Genomic DNA, 26409 nt, shown 5'->3' on the forward strand with positions numbered 1-26409 from the left:
GAGCAACGTGAGCTCACCCTGTCGCACAAACTGTTGACCTTACGATTGGCAAGCCCAAGAGGCTTGGTGGTTTAGACCACAGCACCACCCGCATCCCACCTGTAACTGTATACCAGATCTGAGTCCAAGAGAGATTTTACTCTTCAGCCTGCTTTGCCCAGGAACAGAGCTGAATCTTCCATGTCCTTTCTCTCACTTCTGCAACACCTTCTGTGACTTCAGTAGCTTCTACACCTTCCCCAGTTTTACCCTTTTCAGTTCTTGTTACTAGTACCTTTTTGTTGCCGTCTCCAATATCCATTTGAAAAGGAAAAAGAAAACTATGGCACTCTGTAAGAAGGAAAATTTCCTCCATGCAATCAGACAAAAAAAAGGGCATGTTGGGATCTGCAGGGGGGAAAGAACCATTACTGTTAAATTTGCTGCTTTCAAGCCTCACAATGCAATCTTGAGACTTTGACAAATGTTACATTTCCATTGATCACACACTTGCCACGATTTTGAAATTCTTGAAGTCATAGAAGCCTGTTGCAAGAATGAAAGAGAGGGAAGCTAGAATAGAGAGCTCTGTTCCTGGTCAAGGCAGAAAAGTGGAGAAGAGTCTGGAGCCACACAATTTCAGGTCACATGAGTACTCTGTGTCCTGGGCAGTATAACAGGACTGCCCATTCTGGATGCCTCCACATCAAACCAGAAAGAGCCTTCATGGTAAGCGACCAGTGTTCTGTTCTGTGGATTTTTTGTATATAGAGAGGGTTTCCCAAACTTTGGTCTCCAGCTGTTGACTACAATTCCCATCATCCCTAGCTAGCAAACAAGTGGTCATGGATGATGGGAATTGTAGTCACAAAACATCTGGAGACCCAACTTTGGGAAACCTTGATATAGACTATTGTAAGATTCTCATTAAAAACGTACAAACTAGTGAAACTAATTTTGAGGAGTACTCTGCTGCCATAATCTCTCTATACTCTAATGACAATTGGCAACTGGTTCTTTGTATAGCCATTGAGGAAAATAAAGGATTAAAAGAGAACCTTGGTTCCCTGACTTGCCATTTTGTATTCTAGCTATTTATAGATTTAACAGTTTGGCTGTTTGCGAATTCCACCCAGTGCCAGAGTCTGTTGTTATCCTCTGATCCTGCTAATATTGTACCTTTCAGGTTGTTGACTTACTGCTGGCACGAGGAGCAAATAAAGAACATAGGAATGTGTCTGATTATACACCTCTTAGTCTTGCCGCATCTGGGGGATATGTTAATATTATTAAGATCCTGCTTAATGCTGGAGCGGAAATTAATTCAAGGTAACAGGCTGTGTTTATTGGGCTCTGTGGCATACTGCATTTGCCACTTCTGGTTCTATCTTGGGAGGAGGAATAAAGGGGATGTCTAAGTCAACTGATCTATTTTGATCCTATTCAGTTGTATTAAACTATCATAATACGGGCTCCTGGTAACAAATGTGCAGTTTTTTGTTGTCTATTTTTTATATATTAAAAGCTCACATACTTCATTAGTAGATTTTTTTTCTCAAATTCCTGCTAGTGTTTTTAGCATGTAAAATGGTGGTATCAACTGAGACCAGTCTGCTTTAGTCTGCTCTAGTCTGCTTTTGTCAGTTAGGTTTCTCTTCCATTTTTCTGTAAACCTGTGACTATCCTTCCAGGGGGAAATACTTGTTGTCTGTACATTTGTCCAGGTTCTTTTGTTCTGGTGGTTGTATTAATTATCTCTTCCCTCTAGGACTGGGAGTAAGCTAGGCATTTCTCCTCTGATGTTGGCGGCTATGAATGGCCATGTTCCTGCAGTGAAGCTGTTGCTTGATATGGGCTCTGATATAAATGCTCAGATTGAGACCAATCGGAATACAGCGCTCACTTTGGCCTGTTTCCAGGGCAGAGCAGAGGTGGTCAGCCTGCTTTTGGACAGAAAAGCCAATGTTGAACATAGGGCAAAGGTGAGCCAGCAGATAGCTTTCTTCTCAAATAGACTTGTGGTAAAAATGGTTTTGGCAATAGACTTAGTTTAAAGCTTCTGGTTTTAACTGTTTCAGTAATTTGAAATCAAGCCAACTTATCTTGTCCATCACTGAGTATTGGAAGGCTTTATTGCTTTTACTTTAGGAAATGTACCATTATTCATGACATTGCCTCAAAAGGTACACCTGATGGTAAGATACCTTACTGGTTATCATACTGGTTTTCACATAGTGGGTTGCAGCTATCCAAGCTAAGGTGGATTGCAGCCTAAAGCGGACCACACCACTTGTTTTGATATTAAATTAGAGTGAAGAGAAAATTGAAGCAGATATTAAACTTACGTACTTTTGTGTGGAATAGGGAATTTTGGCAGCTGTTTTTTTCTTGCTGTTGCATAATAGATTGTAACTGTAAAGTAGAGAGGCACTCACTGTAAAGTAGAGAGGTGGGTGTTAAAGATGAATTCTGGATCTGAAAAGGATTAAGACTGCTGGTTTACAGTAGGAGTGAGGAACCTCTGGCCTATAGACCAGAAGCAAACTGGCGCCTCCTCATCTGGCCCACCAGCCTCTTCTTCCAGAGTCTGCCTACTCCATGTCCCAGTTTCTCCGGCCAAGCAACAAGAGAGTGGTGGTGGAAGAGATTGCGAGCTGTCCAAAGAGTAAAAGATTGCTATTTTTCCATGGGCAGTTTGCTGCCGTGTGTGTAGGATGGTTGTGGCTTTAGTCTGCACTCAAAGGAATGCAGCTTTCAAATAAAAAAAAGTTCCCCATTGATCTTTCCTCACTTCCTGTCAATAAGGGGAGAGAAATGAGGAAAGGGGTGGGGAACCTTCTGCAATTCGAGGACCACATTCCCGTTTGGACAACCTAATAGAAGGTGCATGCCAGTAGTGGCAAAGACCACTCCTCTTCACTTATTGACTAAAAGTGCAGAAACCTTGAGGTAAATTGGAGATTAAAGAAATACATTAGCTTTGACTCAGTTTAGTTCCCGAACTATAGCCCTGTGGGAGCCTCTGCAGTAGGAGTCGTGCAGGTGTACTGGAGAGAAGCAGGAAACAAAAGCCCAAACGCTAGCCAAAGAAAATGCAAACTCTGCAAAGTCTTGAATATTGTGGTGAGCAGATTAATATTAACATTCTGAATATCATGCTAGTAAATAAATGATGAGGTACTCTTGTTCAAATTGTTCAAGTGTGCAGTGTTCAAGGCAGCAAAGTTCTGTACTAAAGCAAAGCATTGTATTTTGATGTAACACCCATTAAAGTGAACATTTATGCTGTACAGGTGCTGCTACTGACCTGAACATAATAGTCCCAAGACCTTACAGCTTTGTTTTTTAACTTGTGAATCCATTGTGTGTGACTCTGAGTCTACCCTGAGTCATGTTGATAGGTCTTGCATACATTGGGGTCCTTACATAGTGAAAGAGGTTGGCAACTATTTCTAGACTATGTTTAGAACTGCTTTATATAGACTCGGTTTCAAACATTCTTTTAAACAGACTGGGCTCACCCCTCTGATGGAAGCTGCTTCTGGAGGTTATGCTGAAGTTGGAAGAGTTCTTCTTGATAAAGGAGCAGATGTCAATGCTCCTCCTGTGCCTTCCTCAAGAGATACTGCTTTAACAATTGCAGCAGATAAAGGCCACTACAAGTTTTGTGAGCTCCTGATTAATCGGTATGTCATTATTATTTTTACATGAATAACTATAACGACTAATGTAAATAGTACTTTACCTAGTGCCCATCATTATGATGTCAAAAAAAGAGTGCTCACATACAAAAGGTAGTACCAGCAGACTCAGAAGAACCTGGTGGTTTTGCAGCAGTACATAAAAAGCCACAGGGATGAGCAAAAACTGAAAAAGTTCCTTAGAAATTCAATGGCATAGAATGTTGAGACTGGCAGCATTCACACATCGTAGTAAACCATAGTTAATGGTTTACCATGTGACTGCAGAAGGCTCCTGCTTCACTCCTTCCCTCTAACTAGTGGAACTTAGCATTGTAATATACTAAAGTTCTGCTTCTAACAAACCACAAAGGTAAGCCAGGCTTACCGGTCATGATTTGTTTGAATGAAACAAACTACAATACCTGGTGTTGGACATAATGCTAAACTTGGTTTCTTGCTCCTGCTAGCTAGAGGGGCAGTGTGAAAACGTTGCAATCATCATGTTTGGAGTAAACCATTAACTATGGCTTACTAAAGGGGTGAGGAAGCTATGACCCTCCAGGTGTTAAATTCTGCAACTCCCATCATCCCTGGCCATTGGTCATTCTGACCATGGTTGATGGGAATTTAGTCCAAAGACATTTGGATGTGTGCAGGTTCCCATTCCTGCTTCTACTGTAATCTACAAACTGGGCTATTTGAGTGAAGGGGGAATTGCCAGCTGGGTGGGAGGGGGAACAGAGTGGAGCAACTGGGAAGGATTGTAGGAGAGAAACAGGTGTTAAGGTGCAGAAAACCATCTCAAATGCAGTTCATTCTCCATATTGCAGATTGAAAGGGCTTGGGATAGGGAGAATATAGCAGCCCTGCAGTGTATTTAACATGCTTTACTGGTTGGACTGAACCAGAGTACAAACTCTGCACTGTTATCCATTGCATTTATCCCCACATTGCAAGCTGGGTTCAGAAAGTAGCTTGCAACAACCCTGCAGTATAATTCACTGTTAATATTGCCAGTCAGGGGTGGTCACTATTCTAAAACTGCCCTTTTAGACTTTCCTTTGGGCCAAGTCAAGCACTGAGTTGCATTTACAAAGGCCATTACTCTATTGATTTTCATGCAGACTGTAACTAAAAATTTTGTAACTAAAAATACGTATTTTACCCATCAAGTCAAACCAGAAACTCCTGTCTTTGATGCTCACTTTTGTGATTTCCACTTCCTCAGCCACAAGTTCACATAATATATGCACACATGCACCCGTGATAACACTACAGCACTTAGTTGTAAGACCCCACTTGTAAGATAGTAAAGTCAATTCATTTCCATGCATAAGAGGGAAGTATCAGCATGCTTGGCAATGTTTGCAGAAATAAAAAATAAAAACTTACAGAGAAAAAAGACACTTTGCATGTTCCAGTTGACTTAGTGCTAACATGTTAGGAAAAGGATGGGGTGGTTTGAAACTTAGACTTTAACATTTTGTTGCAGGCCCCATTTTTGGAATTCTAAATTTCAGTTTAGTCTTTATAGCACATACCTCAAGATCATGAAGGACATTCTGAAGTTCTTAACAGCTTCCATATAACCAGTGTTTGTAAACTGAAATATAGTTTCAATTTCTGCCTGGATTTTATTTTTATTTTTTTTGCCAGCTTGAATTTAATTCTAATTCCTTTCAGCGGGGCACATATTGACGTTCGCAACAAGAAAGGGAACACACCGCTCTGGCTTGCAGCTAATGGTGGCCACCTTGATGTAGTTCAGCTGCTTGTGCAGGCAGGAGCTGATGTGGATGGTGCAGATAATAGAAAAATTACTCCCCTTATGTCTGCATTTCGTAAAGTAAGTTCATCGATGTTTCACAAAATTCAAATCTGAAAAAGTCAACTTGATGGTTTTTCCTATCTTTTATCTTAGAATGAATGAAATTTCCTCTTTTTCTGTTTTCCTGTTGCTGTTCGCCTTATGATGGCCTTCCCCGACCTAGTGCCCGCTGTGTGTTTCTGACAGCTGCCCCCAGCCATTACGGCTGATGGAGGGCAGTGGTTCAAAACATTTGGAGGGCACCAGGTTGAGAAAGCTTGCATTAGGAATTGATGTGAACTGTAAAGTTTGTACTTTACATTTGAAGAGGCAATTTTGCCTGCCTAAAACAATGTTTATGTCCGCTGATTGCCAGGATATAATTGCTACCTAGTTGTACTTACAGTGGTGCCTCGCAACATGAAATTAATTCGTTCCGCGAGTGTTGTCGTATAGCGGAAATTTCATCTTGCGAAGCACGGTCAGAGGAAGTGCGGCTTTACGGAAGAAAAACCTGCAGAACGTTTTCATTTTGCGAGTCGTGGCCATAGGAAAATTCGTCTTGAGAGTCACCCTTTCGTTAGCGAATGCCTTTCGTCTAGTGAGTTTTTCGTCTTGCGAGGTACCACTGTATTCACTTCCTCCATAGTAATTGTGGAACTGTCTCAAATGATCATGATCCTGACACACAGAGCAGGACATACCACTTCCTGGTGAAGTTTGTTGTTGTAGCTGCTAATTCATGCCTGCAAGAGTGGAGGACCAGTTCAGATTGTCCGCTGTGAGGTTGATGGACTCTAATGGCTCTGGAGGATTTCCCAGTGGAAAAAGCAGGTTATTTTGTTGAGGTTCTTGTTTTGCAGTGGAGCAGTGAGACAAGAAGGGCTGCTGACAGGATCATTCCCAAGCCTGCTCTTCAGTGCTGTGGAGATCACATTGCTCGCTCGTATTCCCAAGAGCTGCAGTTGATGAGATGGAAAGTGATGAAATCTTGCTTTGAAACTGGCTAAACACGTGTTAGGAGACATAAACTTACTTTACTGCATCCATTGCTCCCTCAAGGAATCAGCTAGCAGGTCCAGAGACTTGTTACCCTGGATTTGAGAGCAGATCCATGAAATCATATCTGCAAGTAGTTTCCAATACACTTTCAAGACAAAGTATTCATCTTGACTTGGATGCTACTATCCAGTCACGATGTCCAGTGCTACACCTGGATCATTTTCAGTTGATGTTGCCTGATGATGTAGACAGGATACATACAGCAATGCCTTTGACTGTGGCTGGTCAAAGCTAGCCAGAATTTGGGGTGACTGCATGGGTCCAGGATGTTATGAATGCATCACTGCATGATGGGGTGATCCCAGCTGCTCTTAAAAAGGGGGTAGTGCAATTACTCCTTTAAAAACCTATCCTGGACCCACTACTGGTCAGCCATCAGTGTCCCATTTTCAGGGAAGGTGGTGGAGCAACTTCCAAGTGTTCCTGGAAGTCATTGATCATCTGAATCCACTTCAGTCTGGTTTTAGGCCTGATTAGGGGACTGAATCAGCCCTGGCGGATGACCTTTATTGAGAGGGACAGGCAGATTGTGGTTTCCCAGAGGCCTTTCATACCATTGATCCTGGTATCCTCCTAGATCAGCTGTGTGGCCTGGTTATCTGAGATACTGGGCTGGATTCAGCTAATGGTCCTGCTACTGGAAGCCTATGCAAGGACTTCCACTAGGGCAAAGGGGCTGTCCTTCCTCCTGCTGTCCCCCGCCACAAAAAAATGACTCGGGTAGAAGTCAGGAGAACCCCCCACCCACCCAAAAACCAGGTAGGAGGAGAGGAGAGATTGTTCTGTTGAGGAGGGAGAAACGCTTGCACTGACAGAACATTTGTAACAGTGCAACATCAAATTCCTCCTTTACACTGGTTCCATTTCTAGCTGTGTGGTAAAGTCCTGAGAGTAACATTGGGGCACTGCTCTTCAATCTTCTGGCAGTTGTGCTGTGGGGCTCCACGGGGGCACTGTTTTGTCCTCAACTATTTAACATCTGAATATGGAAGATGCCATTAGGAGTTCTGGCGTATGGTGCTAGCACTACACTGATACACTGCTTTTTTTCTCTATAACATTTGAATCGGGAGAGGCTGTTGAAGCCCTGGACCATTGCTTTTAATGCAGTGGTGGTCTGGATGAGGGCAAATAAACAGCATTTGAATTCAGTGTCCAGAGGATAGGACAGTTGCCTTTTTTAGATAGGGTTGCACTTCCTATAAAGGAAGAGGTACGTAGCTTGGGGATTATTCCCGGGTAAATCTTTATCATTGCCGACCCAAGTGACCTCTGTGGCTGGCATGCCTTTTACCAGCTTCGTTGGGTATGTCTGCTACCATTATATCTGGATCAGAATAATTTTGGCCACTGCAGTAGATGCATTGTTAATCTTGACATTTGATTGCTGCAGTGTGTTCCGTTTGGAGCTGCCCTTGGTCTTGGCCTGGAAGCTCCAATTAGCTGCCAGGCTGCTGATGGGGTAGATGACTGGCAGCATGTGACCTCTGATATATCTATCTCATATATGCGCACTGGCTGCCTGTATGCTCCCTGGCCAAGTTCAAGGTTCAACAAAGCCCTGAACAGCTTGGGTCCAGGATACCTTGAGGAATCCTGATGCTTGAGCCTGATCACTGAATTCATCTAGAGGAGTGCTGTTGGTGGTTCTCCATGTTCAGAAGCCCAGCTGGCCTCAACCAGAAGTCTGGTATTTAGTGTTACTGGTTCTGTGCTGGGAACACTTGCTTTTGATTTTCTGTTGAAGACCTTGTTATGCTGACAGGCCTGTGCAGTTGTTTAAAAGTTTCAATGATCATTTTGTACTGTTTTTTAATGGTGTTTTATGTTTTAGTGTATACATATTGGTGTGTACCATTCTGATAGGAGATGCTAAATGAATAAAACCTTGGTGCTGCTCTTTTTTTTTTCAGGGTCACGTCAGAGTGGTGCAGTTTTTGGTAAAAGAAGTTAACCAATTTCCTTCAGACATTGAATGCATGAGGTACATAGCAACAATAACTGACAAGGTGAGTGCCAGAAAGGCTCCCAATGTGTTCTCAAATGATGTGGTGCATCACCTGCAACTTAACAATGATAAAAATCAACAGTGGGGGTTTTCCCCCAGCATATTTATTTTTCATAATGCATAGATAAATTCAACAGATATTGATGCTACTGAGCATGAAGGCAAATCTAATCAATATTGATAGTCTTGTTGAAAACCAAATATATACAGAAGTTGAACATAGTCTACCTTGTTTATTTTAGAGGAAAGGTGGACTATAAAAAATGTAAACTATTATGTCTCGGTTCTGTGATATGTTTATGAAACTGATCGTTAGGCCACTTGGATCTATTAACTTGCAAGCAGAGTTTCTATCTGACAATGAACAGCTAGGCGTCCCCACCCCAAATTCTTGAGTGAGGGCATTTTCTCTGTTGTAGGTGTGGTGAGGAGGGGACAGTCTCTGTTCAGCACTTTAAAAAAAAAACAAATTGCAAGACTTTTATAGTTGAAGATCACAGCTCCCAAATAATTTAGGGGAAAGGTCTGAAAGAAAAAAAGTTCACAAAATGAGGTCAGACTAAAGGGAGGATTTTCAGCACTTGTTACATTACTCTCACAAGATCCAGTAGGTGCCCTCTCACAAGATCCTATATAGTGGAACCACATTATACTATACAAGTATATTAGCAATGGATGTTCCATGTGTAGGTAGAACAGCATTGTTCATGTACCAAACATTGAAAGTGCTTATTTTTTTAAAAAAAACTTCATTCAAATAGAGATTATATCCAAAAAGCACATCCTTGATGGAAGTTGTGTGGACTGCACAACAAATTGGAAATAAATGTATGTAGATTGGACAAAAATGAGGTTCAGAGAGAGGGGGTGGGGCTGTTGAAAACTGGTGTATTTTCACAGGCCTGCATTGGAAATGTACAAGGGAGGCATTGCATCTATTATCCAACACACCTGCCTTCCACCAGTACCCAATAGCTGGATTTCAACAAGCACTGGATTTTTTAAATAAAAATATTGTGTTCAGTTTTACCGCATATGTCTTAACTACCATTATATAGAGATAGATACGCAGCTGCTATTGTGAAGAGCTGTACTTCTTCAGATTAGACTTTGTGAATTGGCATGGCTGAATGCTTCTGCCACTGGAAAAAAGACCTTCCAAAATGTCAGCAAGAAGGCTAGGAGTGAATGCTTCTCTAAGATGCTAGATTTTCCCTAGTAGGAATATGTATGGGGAAACATTTGGTAGGAGGGAATAAATATTGTCTGAAGTAGTAAAGGCTTTTCTGGTCTGTACCATATCCAACACCTGCAAATCTGGATATGCCTAAGGAAATTGATCACCTTTACTTCCATTAGTAGTTATGTTTTTGCACCTGTTATCAAGGACAGCATAAGAAATGCTTTCTAGATTTGGAATGCCATGCTACAGTTGTGTTGTAAAAGTAGGCAGGTGGACAACTGGCCAGCACAAGGCCTGCCAGTTGAAACAACAAACTCTTATGGTATTAAACTTGCAGCTTCGGTATCAATTCTGCTCTTTTTGCATTGAGAGATCAGTTAGCACACGTATGGCAAACAAATTGATAATTTTCAGAAAACTGTAGATCAGCCTGACAGTAATAAAAAAATCACTGGTTTTAATTCATTACCTGCAGAAATATTCTCCAGTACTGCATTTGTATGTGCCAGTGAAGTAGTTCTTGGTGTCTAGCAACTTGCTGAACCTATCTTTCCTTTTCACAAACTTTGTACTGTATAGGATTTGCTGAAGAAATGCCACCAGTGTGTTGAAACAATTGTGAAGGCAAAGGACCAGCAAGCAGCTGAAGCAAATAAGAATGCAAGCATCCTGCTAAAAGAGCTAGATTTGGAAAAGGTAAGATGATGCAGTGGGATAAATGCAGCAGAGGATTAATCTGAGTTTTGGATTTTAATTTTCTGGAGTAAGCCACCGTCACTCCTTCACTCAGGCTAGCAAGACTTCTAAATCAAATGGGTATAGATCTAGCTGTTGAAAATCCTAACCATCCCCATGAGCCACATTCTGGATTAGATTTGGCCTTCTTGCTATATCCTCCTGTGCAACGTAGCAAGCTAGTAGTTACTAAAGCAGTAGCTTGTGGTGGTGGTGGGGATTCCAAAGTCAAGCTTACTTTACTTATGGATAGTAATAACAGAAGTGGTCCACTACACTGGTCTTGTTTGGACACCCTTTCTCAGCATCATACATTTATAAAGCTTGAAACAAGTGTCAAGAGGCCAAGCACTCCTGCTTCACCTTGTGTGCTTGTTCACTACTTTTTTATCTTCTGGTAAGCATATGTTTCCTATTATGTCTAATATGGGGAACTCTGAGTTTATGTTAATTAGTCAGGATCATATTCATGTTTTATGAAACCTAGACTGATTGTCTAAACTGGGCCAGTACTTTATACTGGAATATAAACCAAAATCATAATAGATACTTACGTAAACATACCTTAAGCTAAATGTAGTCCACTAAAAACAGGTGATTTATATTCAGTAGTTGAAGGTGGCTTTCAGGGTTTCCCCTCCTAAGGACAATTTCAGCATATCTATAACAAAACACATTTGTAGCACAGTTGACCTAAGCAACAGTGTGATTTCCCACATCTGTGAGAGCCAAGCCAGATTGGAAAAAAACACTTGTGTTTACTTTCATTGTGCGGGGGGGTGGGGTGGGGGTGGATCATTCATTATGGAGGTTTCTTGAGCCAAAAGGAAGACTGAAGAATTTAGAATTCTTTGTATAAAGCATTTGCTGTAGTTATCAATGTAGATATGTTTATATTCTATATTGGTGTGTAATCAGGTACAGTGGTACCCCGTGTTACGCACGTGATCTGTTCCGGATCGTGCTACATAACATGGGTGTGTCTTAACACGAATGCCCCCCCCCCCAAGAAAAAACCTGGAAGTTTGCACGTTTATGCACGAAGTGCGCAGAACGCTTCTGCGCACCCGCGCTCTGCACGTGCTCCGCGGAGGAGTTCCGGGTCACGGAGGTCCGTAAGTCGAACGTATGCAACACACAGCGTACGCAACACGAGTTATGACTGTATATTGTAAATTATTTTTCCACAGTCCAGAGAAGAGAGTAGAAAGCAGGCTCTTGCAGCAAAGAGAGAGAAGAGGAAGGAGAAGAGGAAGAAGAAGAAAGAAGAGCAAAAACGAAAACAGGAAGAAGATGAGGAGCACAAACCTAAGGAAACACTAGAGCTGCAAGAAGATGAAGATGAGGATGAGAATGATGATGATGGTAGGAATTCATCACTCCTTCAACTTAAATAGTTTTCTAAACTTTTATTTTAGGGTTTTGAAACTCTTTTAAAGTGCAGAGTGAAAGTAATTTTTACATGTGTTTTGGTAATAATTGGTCACTTCATTTGAGTAAGGAAATCCAAGTCATGTGTGACGGACTCTGTTAGCAGTGTACATCGTACACAAACACATTGCTCATATTCCTTTCTTATTTATAAAACTAGTAGTTGTATTTAGAATGACTCTGTAGAGAAGTTACAGGTGGGTAGCCGTGTTGGTCTGCCATAGTCGAAACAAAATAGAAAATTCTTTCCAGTAGCACCTTAGACACCAACTGAGTTTGTTCTTGGTTTGAGCTTTCGTGTGCATGCACACTTCTTCAGATAGTGTGCATGCACACTTTATTCTGTAGAGAAGAAAAGGCTTAGTCCAGAAAATACATTTTGAAAAAGGTGGGTTTTAAAACCCATTTAAAAATGCATAGTGCAAAGGCCATGCACACTTCTGTGTGTTTGAGTGTAACGGACTGGGAGCTGCCACAGAAAAGGCCCTGTTTCTCATGCCTGGCAACCAAATTGACATCATAGGAAAGTGCACAAACAGGGCCTCTGAGGCATATCTCAATGTCCAGGCAGGTTTGTATGATTGCTTCATACAATTATCCTTCAGATAATTCTGTCTCAAACCATATAGGGTTAAGACAAGCACTTTGAATTGCATCCAGAAACGCACCTATATAGAGCCATAGCTGCTGTATCAGCCTAAACTGGTAAAAGGTACTCCTAGCCTAATCCCAGGATGCAAGCCAGAGTGCTTCCCCATCCAGGACTGTTAAATCATTCATCCATGGAGAGTACCTGCATCTTGTCTGGATTAAGCCTCAGCAGGTTCACCCTCGTGTATGTCAGAATCATTTTCATACACCTGTCCAGATGTTCCACAGCTTCAGGAAGATGCAGGCAGTGCTGTTTTTCAAGAAAAAGAGGTGCCCTAACTCACCATGAAAGCTTCCATTGTTCTCTTATAATGGCACTGAGTTCAGGCTGAAAAAAAGACCAGGTTGTAGGTTAGAGCTAGGTGTTGGCTGTATATTGGTGACACCAAAGTCCAACTCTCCATGTTAAACAGCGTGTGGTCAGAATAATACCTTGAAGCACCCTACAGATCAAGGGTGAGAACTGAAGGCCCCCAGCACCACCTTGGACTGATCCTTTAGGATGCTCTGGAGCCAACATACTACTGTGTCTCCCATGCCCAACCTAACAAGACAGCCCCAAAGGATCATCTTTCTCCATCTTTCCTCTTCTGCCATAACCCACTGGTTACTAACCCAGTCAAATTGTATATTTAAACTCTGCTTTGGGAAAGGATCTGTGTGTCTTACATAATGGATACTGTAGGCACTGTGTCTATTACCCTTGGCCATGCAGCAATCTCCTGCTCTCTCAAGTATCCCTTCCTGTTTCTGCTTTACACCTGAGCTGACCCGGGTTCCCCCCACCCCTATAATTCTGATGACTAGAACTGACTTCAGCACCACTTATTCCAGTGGCACTGGGTAAAGTGAGTCCTGGTTACAGCCCCTTCTGAATGGCTCATCTCATCTCTACCCTAACCATGTGGGAAGAAGTGCTGCAGCAACTCCAGGGCAATGCAGAAATGGGACTCACGTTGCACTGTTACTTTTTTTACTCCCTTGTTAGTAACTCAGCCAAAGCCACCTCTTCCCTGAAGCTTTTGAAATCACCTTCGAATCTCATCCCTCTGAAATAAAGCTTTGCATGTTAATATTGTCCAATTTCAGACCATCTGAGTTCTTGTTACCCTGTAAAGTACCTTATACATTGATGCTATATAGTTCTATATGATACATACAGAAGAAAATCAACAAACAGTTCCTAGAATAGCAGGTTTCAAAAGAAGTGCTTTTTTAATTCATCCGTTGTGATTTAAACAGCTAGTAAAGCATTTAAAAAATAGATTTAAAACCAGAAGGCTAAAAGTCTGGTCTAACTTGCAGAAAAAACTCTGCCTTTGATGTCATGGTACAGGTCACTACCATTCTGATACAGTTTTTGGGGGGAAGGCTACTATTCCCATCATTAAGTTTCATTTTTTAAAAATCTGTTTTGTTTCAGTTGATCAAGAAGTTCCTTTAGAGCCTCCAAGTGCAACCACTACAACTACTATTGGAATATCTGCAACATCAACTACTTTCACAAATGCTTTTGGAAAGAAGAGGGCCAATGTGGTAACAACTCCCAGCACAAATAGAAAGAATAAGAAGAATAAAACAAAAGACACTCCTCAAAATGTGCAGATAATTTTGCCAGACCAGCATATAACTCTAGCACAGCAAAAAGCAGATAAAAATAAAATCAACGGAGAGCCAAGAGGTGGCAGTGCTGGTGGGAATAGCGATTCTGACAACTTAGACAGCACAGATTGCAACAGTGAGAGCAGCAGTGGTGGTAAAAGCCAGGAACTGAACTTCACTATGGACACACACTCTTCAGGCGAGAGACGATACGCCTCAGTACTGCTCCCTTCTCAGGAAGACAAGACTAACACCTCAGTTTCCAAAGTGCAAACCAGGTGAGTCACAAGTTATATCTCCATTACTCAAGTAGCTGAAGCTTTTAATGAGTCCTTTTCATGCTAGCTCGATGCTGGAATGTTTCTGAATGCACATGTTTTGGACTTTGGGCTTCAAGGTTGGGGGATTAGAGGCTTTAAATTACATTATAGATCCCCAAATTAGAGGTTACTAAGGAGATGAGCTCTCCTTAGTAACTTCTAATTCATCCCTCCTGATCAAAAGCAAAGCAAAGCAATTAAAAACAACAGCTGCACGTTAATCCTCCAGGACAGCAGCAACAGCAAATGATATAATTTAGTTTTGCCAGAGTGTAACTTTGAAGACAGGGTTGGGCAGCAATGGGCCCACTGGTTCTCTGACCTCGTGGTGAAGGTGGGTGTAACAGATGCTGCTTGCTCCGCACATGAGCACCTGTGTGCTCCTTTTAGCATTTGTCATCCTCCTGCATCAGAGGTTATCTATCAGTGGAAGCGGTGACCATTAGCATGCAAGTGTGTTGCTTAGCCCAAGGCAAGGTATGCTAATGTTTCCCGATTCCCCGTCATCTAGAGCAGGGGTGGCTAACGTGAGGCACAAGGCTGCCCCACCTGTCCCATCCATACCTGACATGACTGCAAAGGAACTATTGGGAATATTAGGGTGCACTTTATATTGTTCCTGTGCAAGCAAGGCTTGCATTCAGAACCTTTTAAAATTTAGCACCAAATGCAAGGCCCACTGGAATCGACTGCTTGGTAAGGAACAGTGGAAAACTCCCTTTAATGCTCCTGGTCATTCCTTTGCAGTTGTGGGTTTGCCTGCCCCCACAGTTGATGTCATGTGTGGGCAAGTGGCAGTGGCCTAATTAAGACCCTTTTAAAAGTTCCCCATGCTTGTTTTAGAGAGATCCCGTGAATACATGTTGGCTATGGACGTATGCTTCATGATTAGCTAGTTCCGTATCATTTAAAATATTCGTACCTCACAGTTCTTATAAATAGTACAAGGTAGCTAAGAATGTCACTATTAAAATAACAAAACATCAAGTTCTTATAAGATCTAAGCAGAATGGCTGAGGAAACCCAGCCAGATGGGCGAGGTATAAATAATGTTGTTATTATTATTATTATTATTATTTAGCATAAAAAGGTAAAACAAATCTTTAAAAGCAACAACACTAGATGAAACAATTACAACTGACATACCTCGGTAGCTCAAAATCAGCTAGCTACTAAAACCAGATGTTATAGTCCAAAGTTTAGTCTTTTCTTTTTTTAAAAAGTCTTTGACATTCACTATAGTTTCATGTGGGGGGAGCATGACAAACTTGTCTCAGAAGCGAGCACCAGGGCCTTGGTACAGCTTTGGAGAAGGTCCTTTTTATGGTCACAACCAGATGGATTTCAGTTATAGTTGCAATATACCAGTTTTTCTCTGCCCAGGCACACACAGGTTTTGCCTCTGCATCATTCAGACCTTCTAAAGCTAAACCTAGATACAGTGGTACCTCGGGTTAAGAACTTAATGCGTTCCAGAGGTCCGTTCTTAACCTGAAGCGTACTTAACCTGAAGCACCACTTTAGCTAATGGGACCTCCTGCTGCTGCTGCTGCGCCGCCAGAGCACAATTTCTGTTCTTAAGCGGAGTTCTTAACCTGAAGCGTTCTTAACCCGAGGTACCACTGTACTTCTGGTGCAAAAGATCTGCTCTTTGACTATAGTGCTTATGGCCCATGGGGTGAATTCCACATTTTTCTGTTCAGGTCTCTTTTCAGCCAACACTTCATCGTTAGGGAGAATTTCTTCTTTGTCTTTCATCCAAGTGCCATCTTCAGAATTTTCTAATTGGGCCTCTTCACATACCATGCAACATTATGAACTGGTCCAATACCAAGTACCAGGTGGTTTTTGAGTACATTCTAGTCAATTGAGGGTGACCGTCACAACCTTTGCATGGTGTCCCATATTTATTATTCTATCTGCCTCCAGCTGTCAACTTAAGCTGATTGGACACATTCAGATGTGGGCTATCCTTAGCCTTGTTCATATGAAGATACCTGCATCCAGTATCTCAATAACTAGCTTACCAATCTCCTATGTTTGTGCCCCCACAAAAAAACCACAAAGCTGAGGTTGCTTACCTGAAATTGATGTTTCCCACATAGCTATCTGTGCATCCACACAGTTGGTCTTCCTTGTTGCAGGTAGCTGTATAACTCTGATAGTTAAGTGCCAAGCAGGAAGTTGTGGTACATTTACACTACACTTGGGCAGATCCTTTGTGCCAAAAGTTAGTTTTAATTTCAAAAGGTTCTGAACAATGCTGTGCACAGGTGCATAACTTGTAAGCATGTCTGCATAATTACCACTCTTAAGCACACTAGATTCAGGTAAGCAGTCTCTCCCCTTTGCACATAATTAATGCAACTGTTGCCACAAAACAATTTATGCTGTCATGAAGTATTATCAAAAGTTATTAATCTTTTATCAAAATAAGTGCCCCTACATAGTCATTAGCGCTGATCTGTTGATAGAGCTTCCTGTATGAGGAACAAATGTTCCATATTCTGTGCTCACCTGAATTCATCTGGATTATGCTGCCTGAGCACTTGGGGGACTCCCTTGATAACAATGTGTATCATTGACTTACATGGAATTCAGTAATTGGAATAGAGGTTTTGATCGTTTGGTGGCAGGCAATCAATAATCAAACTTATCTTTGTTTTTAGACTTGAAGGTGAGGCTAATCCAAACTCCTTAACAACAAGTTATAAATCTGTGTCCCTGCCTCTGACATCTCCGAACATAAAGTTGAATCTGACTAGTCCAAAAAGAGGGCAAAAAAGAGAAGAAGGCTGGAAAGAAGTAGTGAGAAGGTAAGTTGTTTCCATGCAGTTTCACAAATGGCGTCTGACCAGTGTGAGCATAAGGATTGGTAATTTGTTCAGTTTTGATTTGGGGGTGAAGGTATGAAAGTACCGTATTTTTCGCACCATAAGACACACTTTTCCCTCCTAAAAAGGAAGGGAAAATCTCTGTGCATCTTATGGTGTGAAGGCTCTTCCTCCCCCGCCGCCACCAGCGCGCTCCGCTCCCAAAAGTAGAGCGCGCTTTCGCTGGCGGGGGTGACGAATGGAAGAGCAACCTAGGCTGCTCTTACTCTCCCCTGCCAGCGCGCACCATTCGCAAAAACAAGCCTTCTTTTGCGAACGTAGCCGGCGGGGAGCAACCAGCAGCATCTCCTCCACCGCCCCCCACCTCCGCTGCTTCCCCTTTCTCCCCTGCTCCTTTTGTCAGTGTTGGGGGAGAAAGGTCCCTCCACCAGCGCTGCCTCCTCTGCTCCCCCTACAGTGCCCCCCCAACCTTTTAGAGGAGGAAAACCAGAAAAATGTTTTTTTCCTTGTTTTCCTCCTCTAAAAACGAGCTGCGCCTTATGGACCGAAAAATACAGTATACGAATGGTAATGGATACATGTGTCAGATTTTTTTAAAAAAGCACTCGGCATTTGCTAACTTTAACATACATTATAAGTCTTAAATGCTGTGGAGTTGAGGAGCAAACATTAGGGTCACATGCTCTCCTATCACACAAACTTAAGTGTAAAGTAGCATCACATAAGCAGCGCCTACTCAAATGGATCCTAGTTCACAGTGAAGGTTCTGCATGTGGAGGTGGGGAGTTGAGCTTGAGGTTTGTGTATGCACCCCATTATGTAAAGCTGAGATGCTGGGAGTGTGGGAAGCAGACTGTCAATTCTCTTATAAGAGCTCGTTGTTGTTGTTGTTGTTGTTGTTGTTGTTGTTGTTGTTGTTACTATTGTTAAGTTAATAAGGCTTGAGGATGCAGACAAGGTGCTTGGATTGGTCAGGGCAACCACTTATGTTCTGGACCCTCGTGGCTGATAAAAAACTGGCAGTGAGGAGACAGCTGGCTGGTCCAGGCAGGTGATTCATGGCTTCTTACGAGAGGGGTTGGTCCCTGCCTGCTTGAAGGAGACAGTGGTAAAACTACTCCCGTTCTTGGGCAAGGTTCTAGAGTGGGTGGTCATGGACCAGATTCGGGTGCTCTTGGCGGAAACTGACTTTCTAGATCCATTTCAATTGGGGTTGTGGTTTTTTCCCCTGGTTTTGGCACAGAAACTGTTCTGGTCTCCCTGTATGTTGACCTTTGCTGGGAGAGAGACAGGAGAAATATGTCCTTGTTTATTCTTCTTAACCTCTTAGCGACTTTCAATACCATCAACTTCTGGAGCGGTTGTCTGCCTTGGGGGTAGGTGGCACCACTTTGCAGTGGTTCCACTCCTACTTGGATGGTGGTTCTTAGAGGATGATGCTTGGGGAGTGCTCTGCAGCCCCGTGGAACCATCAGTGTGGAGTTCCTCAGGGATCAATTTTATCCCCTATGCTGTTTACATGAAACTGCTGAGCGGGGTCATTTGGAATTCCAGGGTACGTTGTCAGCAATACGCTGATGACACAGCTCTACTTCACCTTAATATCTGCAGGTGAGGCAGTGGGTGTGCTGGACCGTTTTGGTCCTCAGTAATGGACAAAGAAACTGAAGCTCAGTCCAGATAAGACTAAGGCACGGGTCTGGATGGATGGGAGGTTGCCTGCTCTTGATGGGGTTATACTGCCTCTGAAGGAGCAGGTAAGCAGCTTGGGGGTGCTCCTGGATCCTTTGCTGTCGCTTGAGCCTCAGGTGGCCTCAGAGGTGCTGATTGCCTTCCATCCGCTTTGGCTGGTGGCCCAGCTGTGCCCCTGTCTGGACAGGGATAGCCTATCTTCTGTTATCTATGCTCTGGAAAACTCTAGGTTAGAATACTGAAACACGTTATACGTAGGGCTGCCTCTGAAGACAGTTCAGAAACTTCAGCTGGTGCAGAATTTGGCAGCCAGGTTGCTTAAAGGTACAAGACAGTTTGAGCATATACTGATCCTGGACGGACTGCACTGGCTGCCAATTAGCTTCCAGACTCAATTCAGAGGGCTGGTTTTGACCTATAAAGCTGTGTTTGTGGCAGGAGGGGTTTTTGTTTTAACTATTTTGTTCTTCTATCTTGTATTTTTATCTTGTGAACTGCCCTGAGATCTTCAGATGTAGGGCAGTATATAAATTTAATAAATAAATAAATTATTATTATTATTATTATTATTATTATTATTAATTAATTAAATTTCTGTACTGCCCTTCAGCCGAGGAGCGTCGGCCTATTTACAATATAAAAAGTACACTTAATAGATGCAAACAATACAAAGCTTTTAGAAGCCATGTGAACTGCTTTTCAGTACAGGAAACGTTGACATTTTAAATCTGGGCCGTTAATATGAAACCATGTAATTTTCCATATGTAACAGTTCTAATGTAACTTTTTTCTTGGCTGCTGATGCATTTGTAAACACAATAACAATGTTGAATCTTGGAGAAATATGTATGCTTCCAAAGCCTTCCCTCTCTGTCAAGAAACTATTTTAAAAAGATATATTTTGCTATCCTAACAGAGCTATCGATTCTGCCCTGTCTGAAGCATAGTTATTATTTTTTTTTTTTTTTTTTTTTTTTATAAATTTTTTATTGTGATACATTATACAATTCCATTTACACATAATTCACACATACACATATACACATCCAGTTACATTCATACAATTACAGTTACAATAATACAATTACAATACCTTATACCAATACATATACATATATCCAAATAATTTAACATCTTCCAAACTCATTTTCAATCAATTATATTTTTATTACATAAGTTGTTGTTGTTGGTTTTTTTTAAAAAAAAATATATATAAACTTGTTCTTCCTAGCCTTCCGCCTACCACGGTAAGACCAGATTGCCAAACAATATCGTTCTTTGACTTCCCTGTCAGTCTCTTCATCAAAATATGTAAGAAAATTGATCATCATAAATAAAATTATGACACCGACCTCTTTTACTTTATTTCTTATATTTCTTGGTGGTTTAATCTTGTGTGCTTTTTTAATTCCTGTGTCGTTTTCCAGATAACAGGGGTTATTCCAAAGCTAGTACTGTGTTAATACTGCATTTTTCCTTTAGGTATTGCATAAATCTGCTCCATTCTTCAGTGAACTTTTCTCTCGGGTTATCTTTTATCTTTTCTGAGAGATATGCAAGTTCTATGTATTCTAAAATTTTGTATAACCATTCCCTCCTGGATGGTATTATTGCACTTTTCCACTTAGCCCCAATTAAGATTTTTGCTGCAGTTGAGGCATATAAGAAAAAATTCCTCATTTTTCTCGGTATGTCTGGTATAGTTATGCCTATGAGGTAGGCCTCTGGAGTTTTGGGGAATTTGGTTCCAAAGATTTCTTCTATTTCTGAATGTATTTCATTCCAGAAATTTGCTATTTTACCACACTCCCACCAGATATGGTACCAGTTTCCAACTTCCTTACACCTCCAACAGATGTTGCTCACATTTTTAAACATTTTTGAGAGTTTATAAGGAGTGAAATGCCATCTATAAAACATCTTTATCATATTCTCTCTAATTACATTACATGTTGTGAAACTCCAACTAGATCTCCATAGATTTTCCCATCTTACCATCATTATGTTGTGGCCTACATCCTGAGCCCAGTGCGTCATAGTGGACTTAACTTGCTCGTCCATTACTGTCCAGTCCAATAATAACTTATATGCTTTTGAAAGGGTTTTAGTTTTAGAATTTACTACTTCTAATTGAAATTTAGATGGCCCTTTTTCAAAACCTAATTTACTGTCCATTTTATACCTTTCAAAAAGTTGGTAATATGTAAACCAATCATTTACTGTGTCTTTTAGATTCTCATATGGTTTTAATTCTAATTTGTTATTTTTTTCCTCTAATAAGTCCTGATATGTCAACCAGCTGGACTTCGTATTTCCACGCCTTAATGCTTGAGCCTCCAGGGGGGAGTTCCACCATGGCATCCTTTGCTCTAAAAGATGTTTGTGTTTTTGCCAAACTTTCAGCAAAGAGCCTCTTATAATATGACTAGAGAAATCTTTATGTACTTTGTACTTTTCGTAGTTTAGGTAAGCATGCCAACCAAACCTTAGGTTGAAACCTTCAAGGTCCAACAATTCTGGGTTGTCAAGCCTACACCAATCAGCAATCCATGTTAGACAGGCAGCGTCATAGTATAATATTATATCTGGCAGGGCCAGTCCTCCTCTTATCTTGATATCTATCATATTGAGGTGCTTTATTCGAGGACGCTGACCCTGCCATAAATATTTCGTTATGTGTCTCTGCCATTCTTTTATTTTATCTTCCCCCCCCCAGTATCGGTATTGTCTGAAAAAGGAATAGGAGCTTTGGAAGCACCATCATTTTTATTGTAGCCACTCTTCCCAATAAAGACAATTTAAGTTTATTCCACTTTTCCATGTTGAGTTTTATTGTATTCCAGGTAGGTGTATAGTTATCTTGAAATAAATTTATATTCTTTGGACTGATCCATATCCCTAAATATTTGACTTTATGACATACCTTTAAGCCTGTGCTCTTTTCCAACAGTTCGACCTCTTTCTCTGACATGTTTTTTACTAATAGCTTCGTTTTTGCTTTATTCAGTTTAAAACCTGCCAGGCCTCCATATTCTTCGATTATTTCGATGGCTCGCACAATGCTTTTTTGAGGATCTTCTGTCGTCAGGATTAGGTCGTCCGCGAATGCTTTTATTTTGTACGATCTCTCTTGTTTTTTAATCCCTGTAATACCTGGATCTTCTCTAAGCTGGTTGTTTAATATCTCCATTACCATAATGAAGATTAGGGGGGAAAGTGGGCACCCCTGTCGTGTCCCCTTGCATATAGGAAGGCTTCCTGTTATTGTCCCATTTATTATAAGGTTGGCCCTTTGTTCCTTATAAATGGCATTAATTCCTTTACAAAATCTATCTCCCATTTCCATCTGCCTCATCAGTTCTAACATAAATGCCCAAGATATTTTATCGAATGCTTTTTCGGCATCCAAAAGCATTAATGCCGCTGGTTTGTTTATCTTATAATCTAAATATTCGATAATATTGATAATGTGCCTCACGTTGTTGTTTAGATGGCGCTTGGGTAAAAACCCTGTCTGGTCTTTATGAATTGTATCTTGAAGCACTATTTTAAGTCTTTGGGCTATTATGTCTGCAAATAATTTATAATCGGTGTTTAGAAGTGCGATAGGTCTGTAGTTTGCCATTGAAGTAGGGTCTGTATCTGGTTTAAGTATTAACGTTATGAAGCTGTCTTTCCATGTGTTTGGTATCTCTCCAGTAAGCAGGATTTCATTAATTGTATTTTTTAATGGTAGAATTAGCTCTTCTTCTAGTTTTTTATAATAAAGGGCCGTGAGTCCATCAGGACCGGGTGATTTTCCTTGTTGTAATTTTTTAATGGCCTGTTGAATTTCCATGTCTGATACTAATAGGTTTAGACTGTCCAGTTTTTCCTTAGGTATCGCTTTTAATTTATTTTTATTAATATATGTGTTGATTTTTTCCCCTTCCTCCTCCTCCTTTTTATATAAGTCAGTATAATATTCTATAAAGCATTTATTTACTTTTGCTTGTTCAGTGATCCAATTCTCTCCTATTTTAATTCTATTTATGATTCGTTGATTTTTCTTTTCCTTCAGTTGCCAGGCCAGTAATCTACCTGGTTTGTTTCCATATTCAAAAAATCTTTGCTTTGTAGATTTAATTTTCCATTCTATCTCATCGTTTATTATCATCTCAAACTGAGTCTGTAGGAGCTTTATTTTATCTTTGATGGTCTCATTCTCTGGGTCATTAAATAATTCTCTTTCATGGCTTTTTATTTCTTCCCATAATTTTATTTTTTTCCCTTCTTTTATTTTCCTCTGATATGAATTCTGCTGTATGAAGAAGCCCCTAAGGACGGCTTTGCTTGCCTCCCAGACGGTCATAATGTTGACTTCATTGTTGTTGTTTATTTGGAAATATTCTTTTAATGTTTTTCTAGCCAGTGATAAGATCTTGTCATCCTTCAGTAGATTTTCGTTCAGTTTCCATCTCCTACCCCCTATTTGCCTCCCTCTTATATCTAATTGAAGTAAATTATGATCAGATAAGATATTAGGATGTATTTCTGCCTTATGGATCTCCCCGAGTATGTCCTTTGATGTCCATATTGCATCTATTCTCCCGGCAGATTTCTTTGAATGTGAATAGAATGTATACTCTTTATCTGAAGGATGTTTGAATCTCCACGAATCGTATAGTCCCATAATATCCACCATTTGGAAAAATGTATTGGGTAGCCTACTTTGTTTGATGTCAGATCTTTTTTTGGATCTATCTACCTTGGGCTCCACTACCCCATTTAGGTCTCCCATCATAATAAGTCTCTCCCCTATATATTCATGTAGTTTTTCTTGCAATTCCTGATAAAATTCTTTCTTCTTTTCATTTGGAGCATATATTCCTATTAGAATCAGTCTTTCTCCCTTGAATTGAATTTCTACCATTAAAGTTCTTCCTTGGTCGTCTTTGTATATAAATTTTGGCTCAAGTCTTGGATGTATATACATTATCACTCCTCTTTTTTTCTTTTTATATGAGGCGATAAATTCTTGGCCCAGTTTTCTATTTATCAAGATTTTTTGATGATTTGGTAAAACATGTGTTTCCTGCAAACATATGATATCATTTTTTTGTTTTTCTAACACATGAAATATTTTATTCCTTTTTGTTTTTTCATTCAATCCATTTATATTCCAAGATACTATTTTCAGTTCCATCATTTATTTTTCACTTAATAATAATACTTATCATAAAATACATTTTAGTTGGATTCTTCTTCATCAACTAACTCTCCTACTTCCACATCTTGTTGGTTATTCTCTCCAAAATCCCCCTTATAAGTTCTCCGGAATCTTTCCATATCCGCCCCAGTCAAACATTTCTTTCTCATACCTTTGTAGAAAAAAGATATCCCCTCTGGGTACTCCCATTTATGTTTTATATCTTTTTTTTTTAATGCTTCCACCAGGGGTTTATATATTTCTCTTTTTTTTAATAGTCTATTCGGGATAAACTTATATATCGATATTTCTTTCCCCGCAATTTCCAGTTTTTTTCTATTACTAGTTTGTAAAATCCTATTTCTAACATCCATTGCTCTGAAGTTAATCAAACAATCTGATGGCCATTTATTCGCTTTTGCAATTTTTGAATTAGTTCTATACATGGATTCAATGCTAAGAGCTAGTTCTTGTTCCTGCATGTCCAACCAGTTTGCAAGTATAGGCACTATTTTCCCCTCTAGCTTCTCGTCTACTTCCTCTACTATACCTCTCAGACGCAAAGTTTTTTCTTTTCTTTGCATCTGTAATATGGCTAAAGAGTCTAGAATAGCTTCCTGTTCCGATCTTAAGCTTAGGACTTCTTTCTTGGTCTTATTTACCTCTTTTTTAACTTCTTTTCCTTCCCGAACCAGTTTTTTTGTGGTTTCCTCCGCGCTGTGCATCCTCCCTTTTAAATCCTGTACCGTTGTGTTCAATTCCATATTTTTTTTTGCCAAATCCTCCACCTGTTTAGATAGGGATTCGGTTGCCTTCACATTCTGGTCTAATTTTTCCCCCATTTTTTGGAATTGTTCTTCATTTTTTTTGGTATTTTCTCCAATTTCTTGCTTTAATTCCTGCTTTAGATCTAATATATCTTTTCTTAAATTTAACATCAACTCCTTAATATCCATTGCGGAGTCGGAATCAATTATTGATCCTCTTCTGTTCTGAATCGGTACAGAATTTTTTTTGTTTGACATTGTAGTAGACCATTCGATTTAAATTAAGAGCACCTTTCTCTCTCCCACCCCAAAAAAAGAAAAAGAAAAGATAAGGGGAGGGGGAATGGGAAAAAAATAAAAAAGGAATATGTGTATTAAGCAGAAGCAAAAGAAAAAAAAAGAAAGGAGAAAAAAAAAAGAGGAGAGAAAAAAACGAAAGAGAAAGAAGAAGAGCAAAAGGAAAAAAGAGAAGAGAAACAGGGGGGGAAGGGGAAGAGGGAGAAATAAAAGAAAAAGGGGAAAGGAAAAAAAAAACAATTGGTGGGTGTGGGAAAGGTAGAGAAGGGGGAGGGTCTTATTAGGAAAGAGCACAGTGCCAGGGTTGCCAAATAACAATTTGCTCTATATCAATTCATGGACGCCATTTATCTGTTTTTCCAAGAAGTCTATATCGTCTCTTTGGTCATAAGCCTCCGACCCCACGGCAACAGTGAAAAGGCCTCTGTACGTCTATTAAATCAATCTTCAATATCTTTGATCCCGAGTCCTGTCTTCAATTAAATCGCTTGTTGGTCTGATTCTCCCACCGTTAGGGTCGTAGTTCTTCTTAATTATCCTCATTTAAGAGGTCCAGTTTATAACTTGCCGTCTCTCGCAAAACGGGCTGGATATGTCTCTCAATTTATATCTCAGTTCAGTGTCCCGATGTATGTCTCAGTATAGCTTTTATAGTCTTTGTAGTTTTGTTTGTCCCAATAGCCTCCCAAGTTGTAAGAGGCGCTAAGTGCTTTAAGTAGTACAGAATAGTAAAGTGTTCTAAGCAAGGCAAAGCACTTTAAGCACTTTAAGCTGTACCTGGCAGTGCAGAATGATAAAATGCACTAAGTATCGCAATACTGAGCCAGATTAGCCTCCAAAACAGTAGAGGACGCTGAAATGCATTGAATAATACAGAGTATTAAGGTGCTTTAAACAGGGCCAAATATTTTAAACAACACCCCGTAATACAGAGTGGTAAAGTGCATTGAATATCGCCACACTAAGTTGCGAAATTAGCCTCCAGAACAGAATGGTAAAGTGCACTAAATAGCACAGCATTGGGCGGCTGAATTGGCCTCCAAAGCAATAGAGGGCGCTAAAGTGCTTTAAATAAGGTGCACTAAGGTGCATTGAGTAATACAGAGTATTAAAGTTCTTTATATAGGCCCAGGTATTTTAAACTATACCCAGTAATACAGAATGGTAAAG

General features: G+C 40.5%; 1 protein-coding gene across 10 annotated transcripts in view; it reads left to right on the forward strand.

Moving 5' to 3' along the window:
- LOC117049481 (ankyrin repeat and KH domain-containing protein 1-like) overlaps positions 1 to 26409 on the forward strand; it is a 100810-nt gene that overhangs the window by 60946 nt on the left and 13455 nt on the right. For all 10 annotated transcript variants that reach the window (XM_033154187.1, XM_033154188.1, XM_033154189.1 and 7 more), the window contains 9 exons: positions 1166 to 1308; positions 1748 to 1961; positions 3490 to 3665; positions 5346 to 5508; positions 8445 to 8540; positions 10302 to 10418; positions 11648 to 11822; positions 13963 to 14419; positions 17131 to 17277. In XM_033154187.1, the coding sequence (XP_033010078.1) occupies positions 1166 to 1308; positions 1748 to 1961; positions 3490 to 3665; positions 5346 to 5508; positions 8445 to 8540; positions 10302 to 10418; positions 11648 to 11822; positions 13963 to 14419; positions 17131 to 17277 (1688 nt within the window). The remainder of the gene's footprint in view (positions 1 to 1165; positions 1309 to 1747; positions 1962 to 3489; positions 3666 to 5345; positions 5509 to 8444; positions 8541 to 10301; positions 10419 to 11647; positions 11823 to 13962; positions 14420 to 17130; positions 17278 to 26409) is intronic.

Source organism: Lacerta agilis, chromosome 7, assembly GCF_009819535.1.
Source record: "Lacerta agilis isolate rLacAgi1 chromosome 7, rLacAgi1.pri, whole genome shotgun sequence".
In the NCBI taxonomy this organism is placed as follows: domain Eukaryota; kingdom Metazoa; phylum Chordata; class Lepidosauria; order Squamata; family Lacertidae; genus Lacerta; species Lacerta agilis.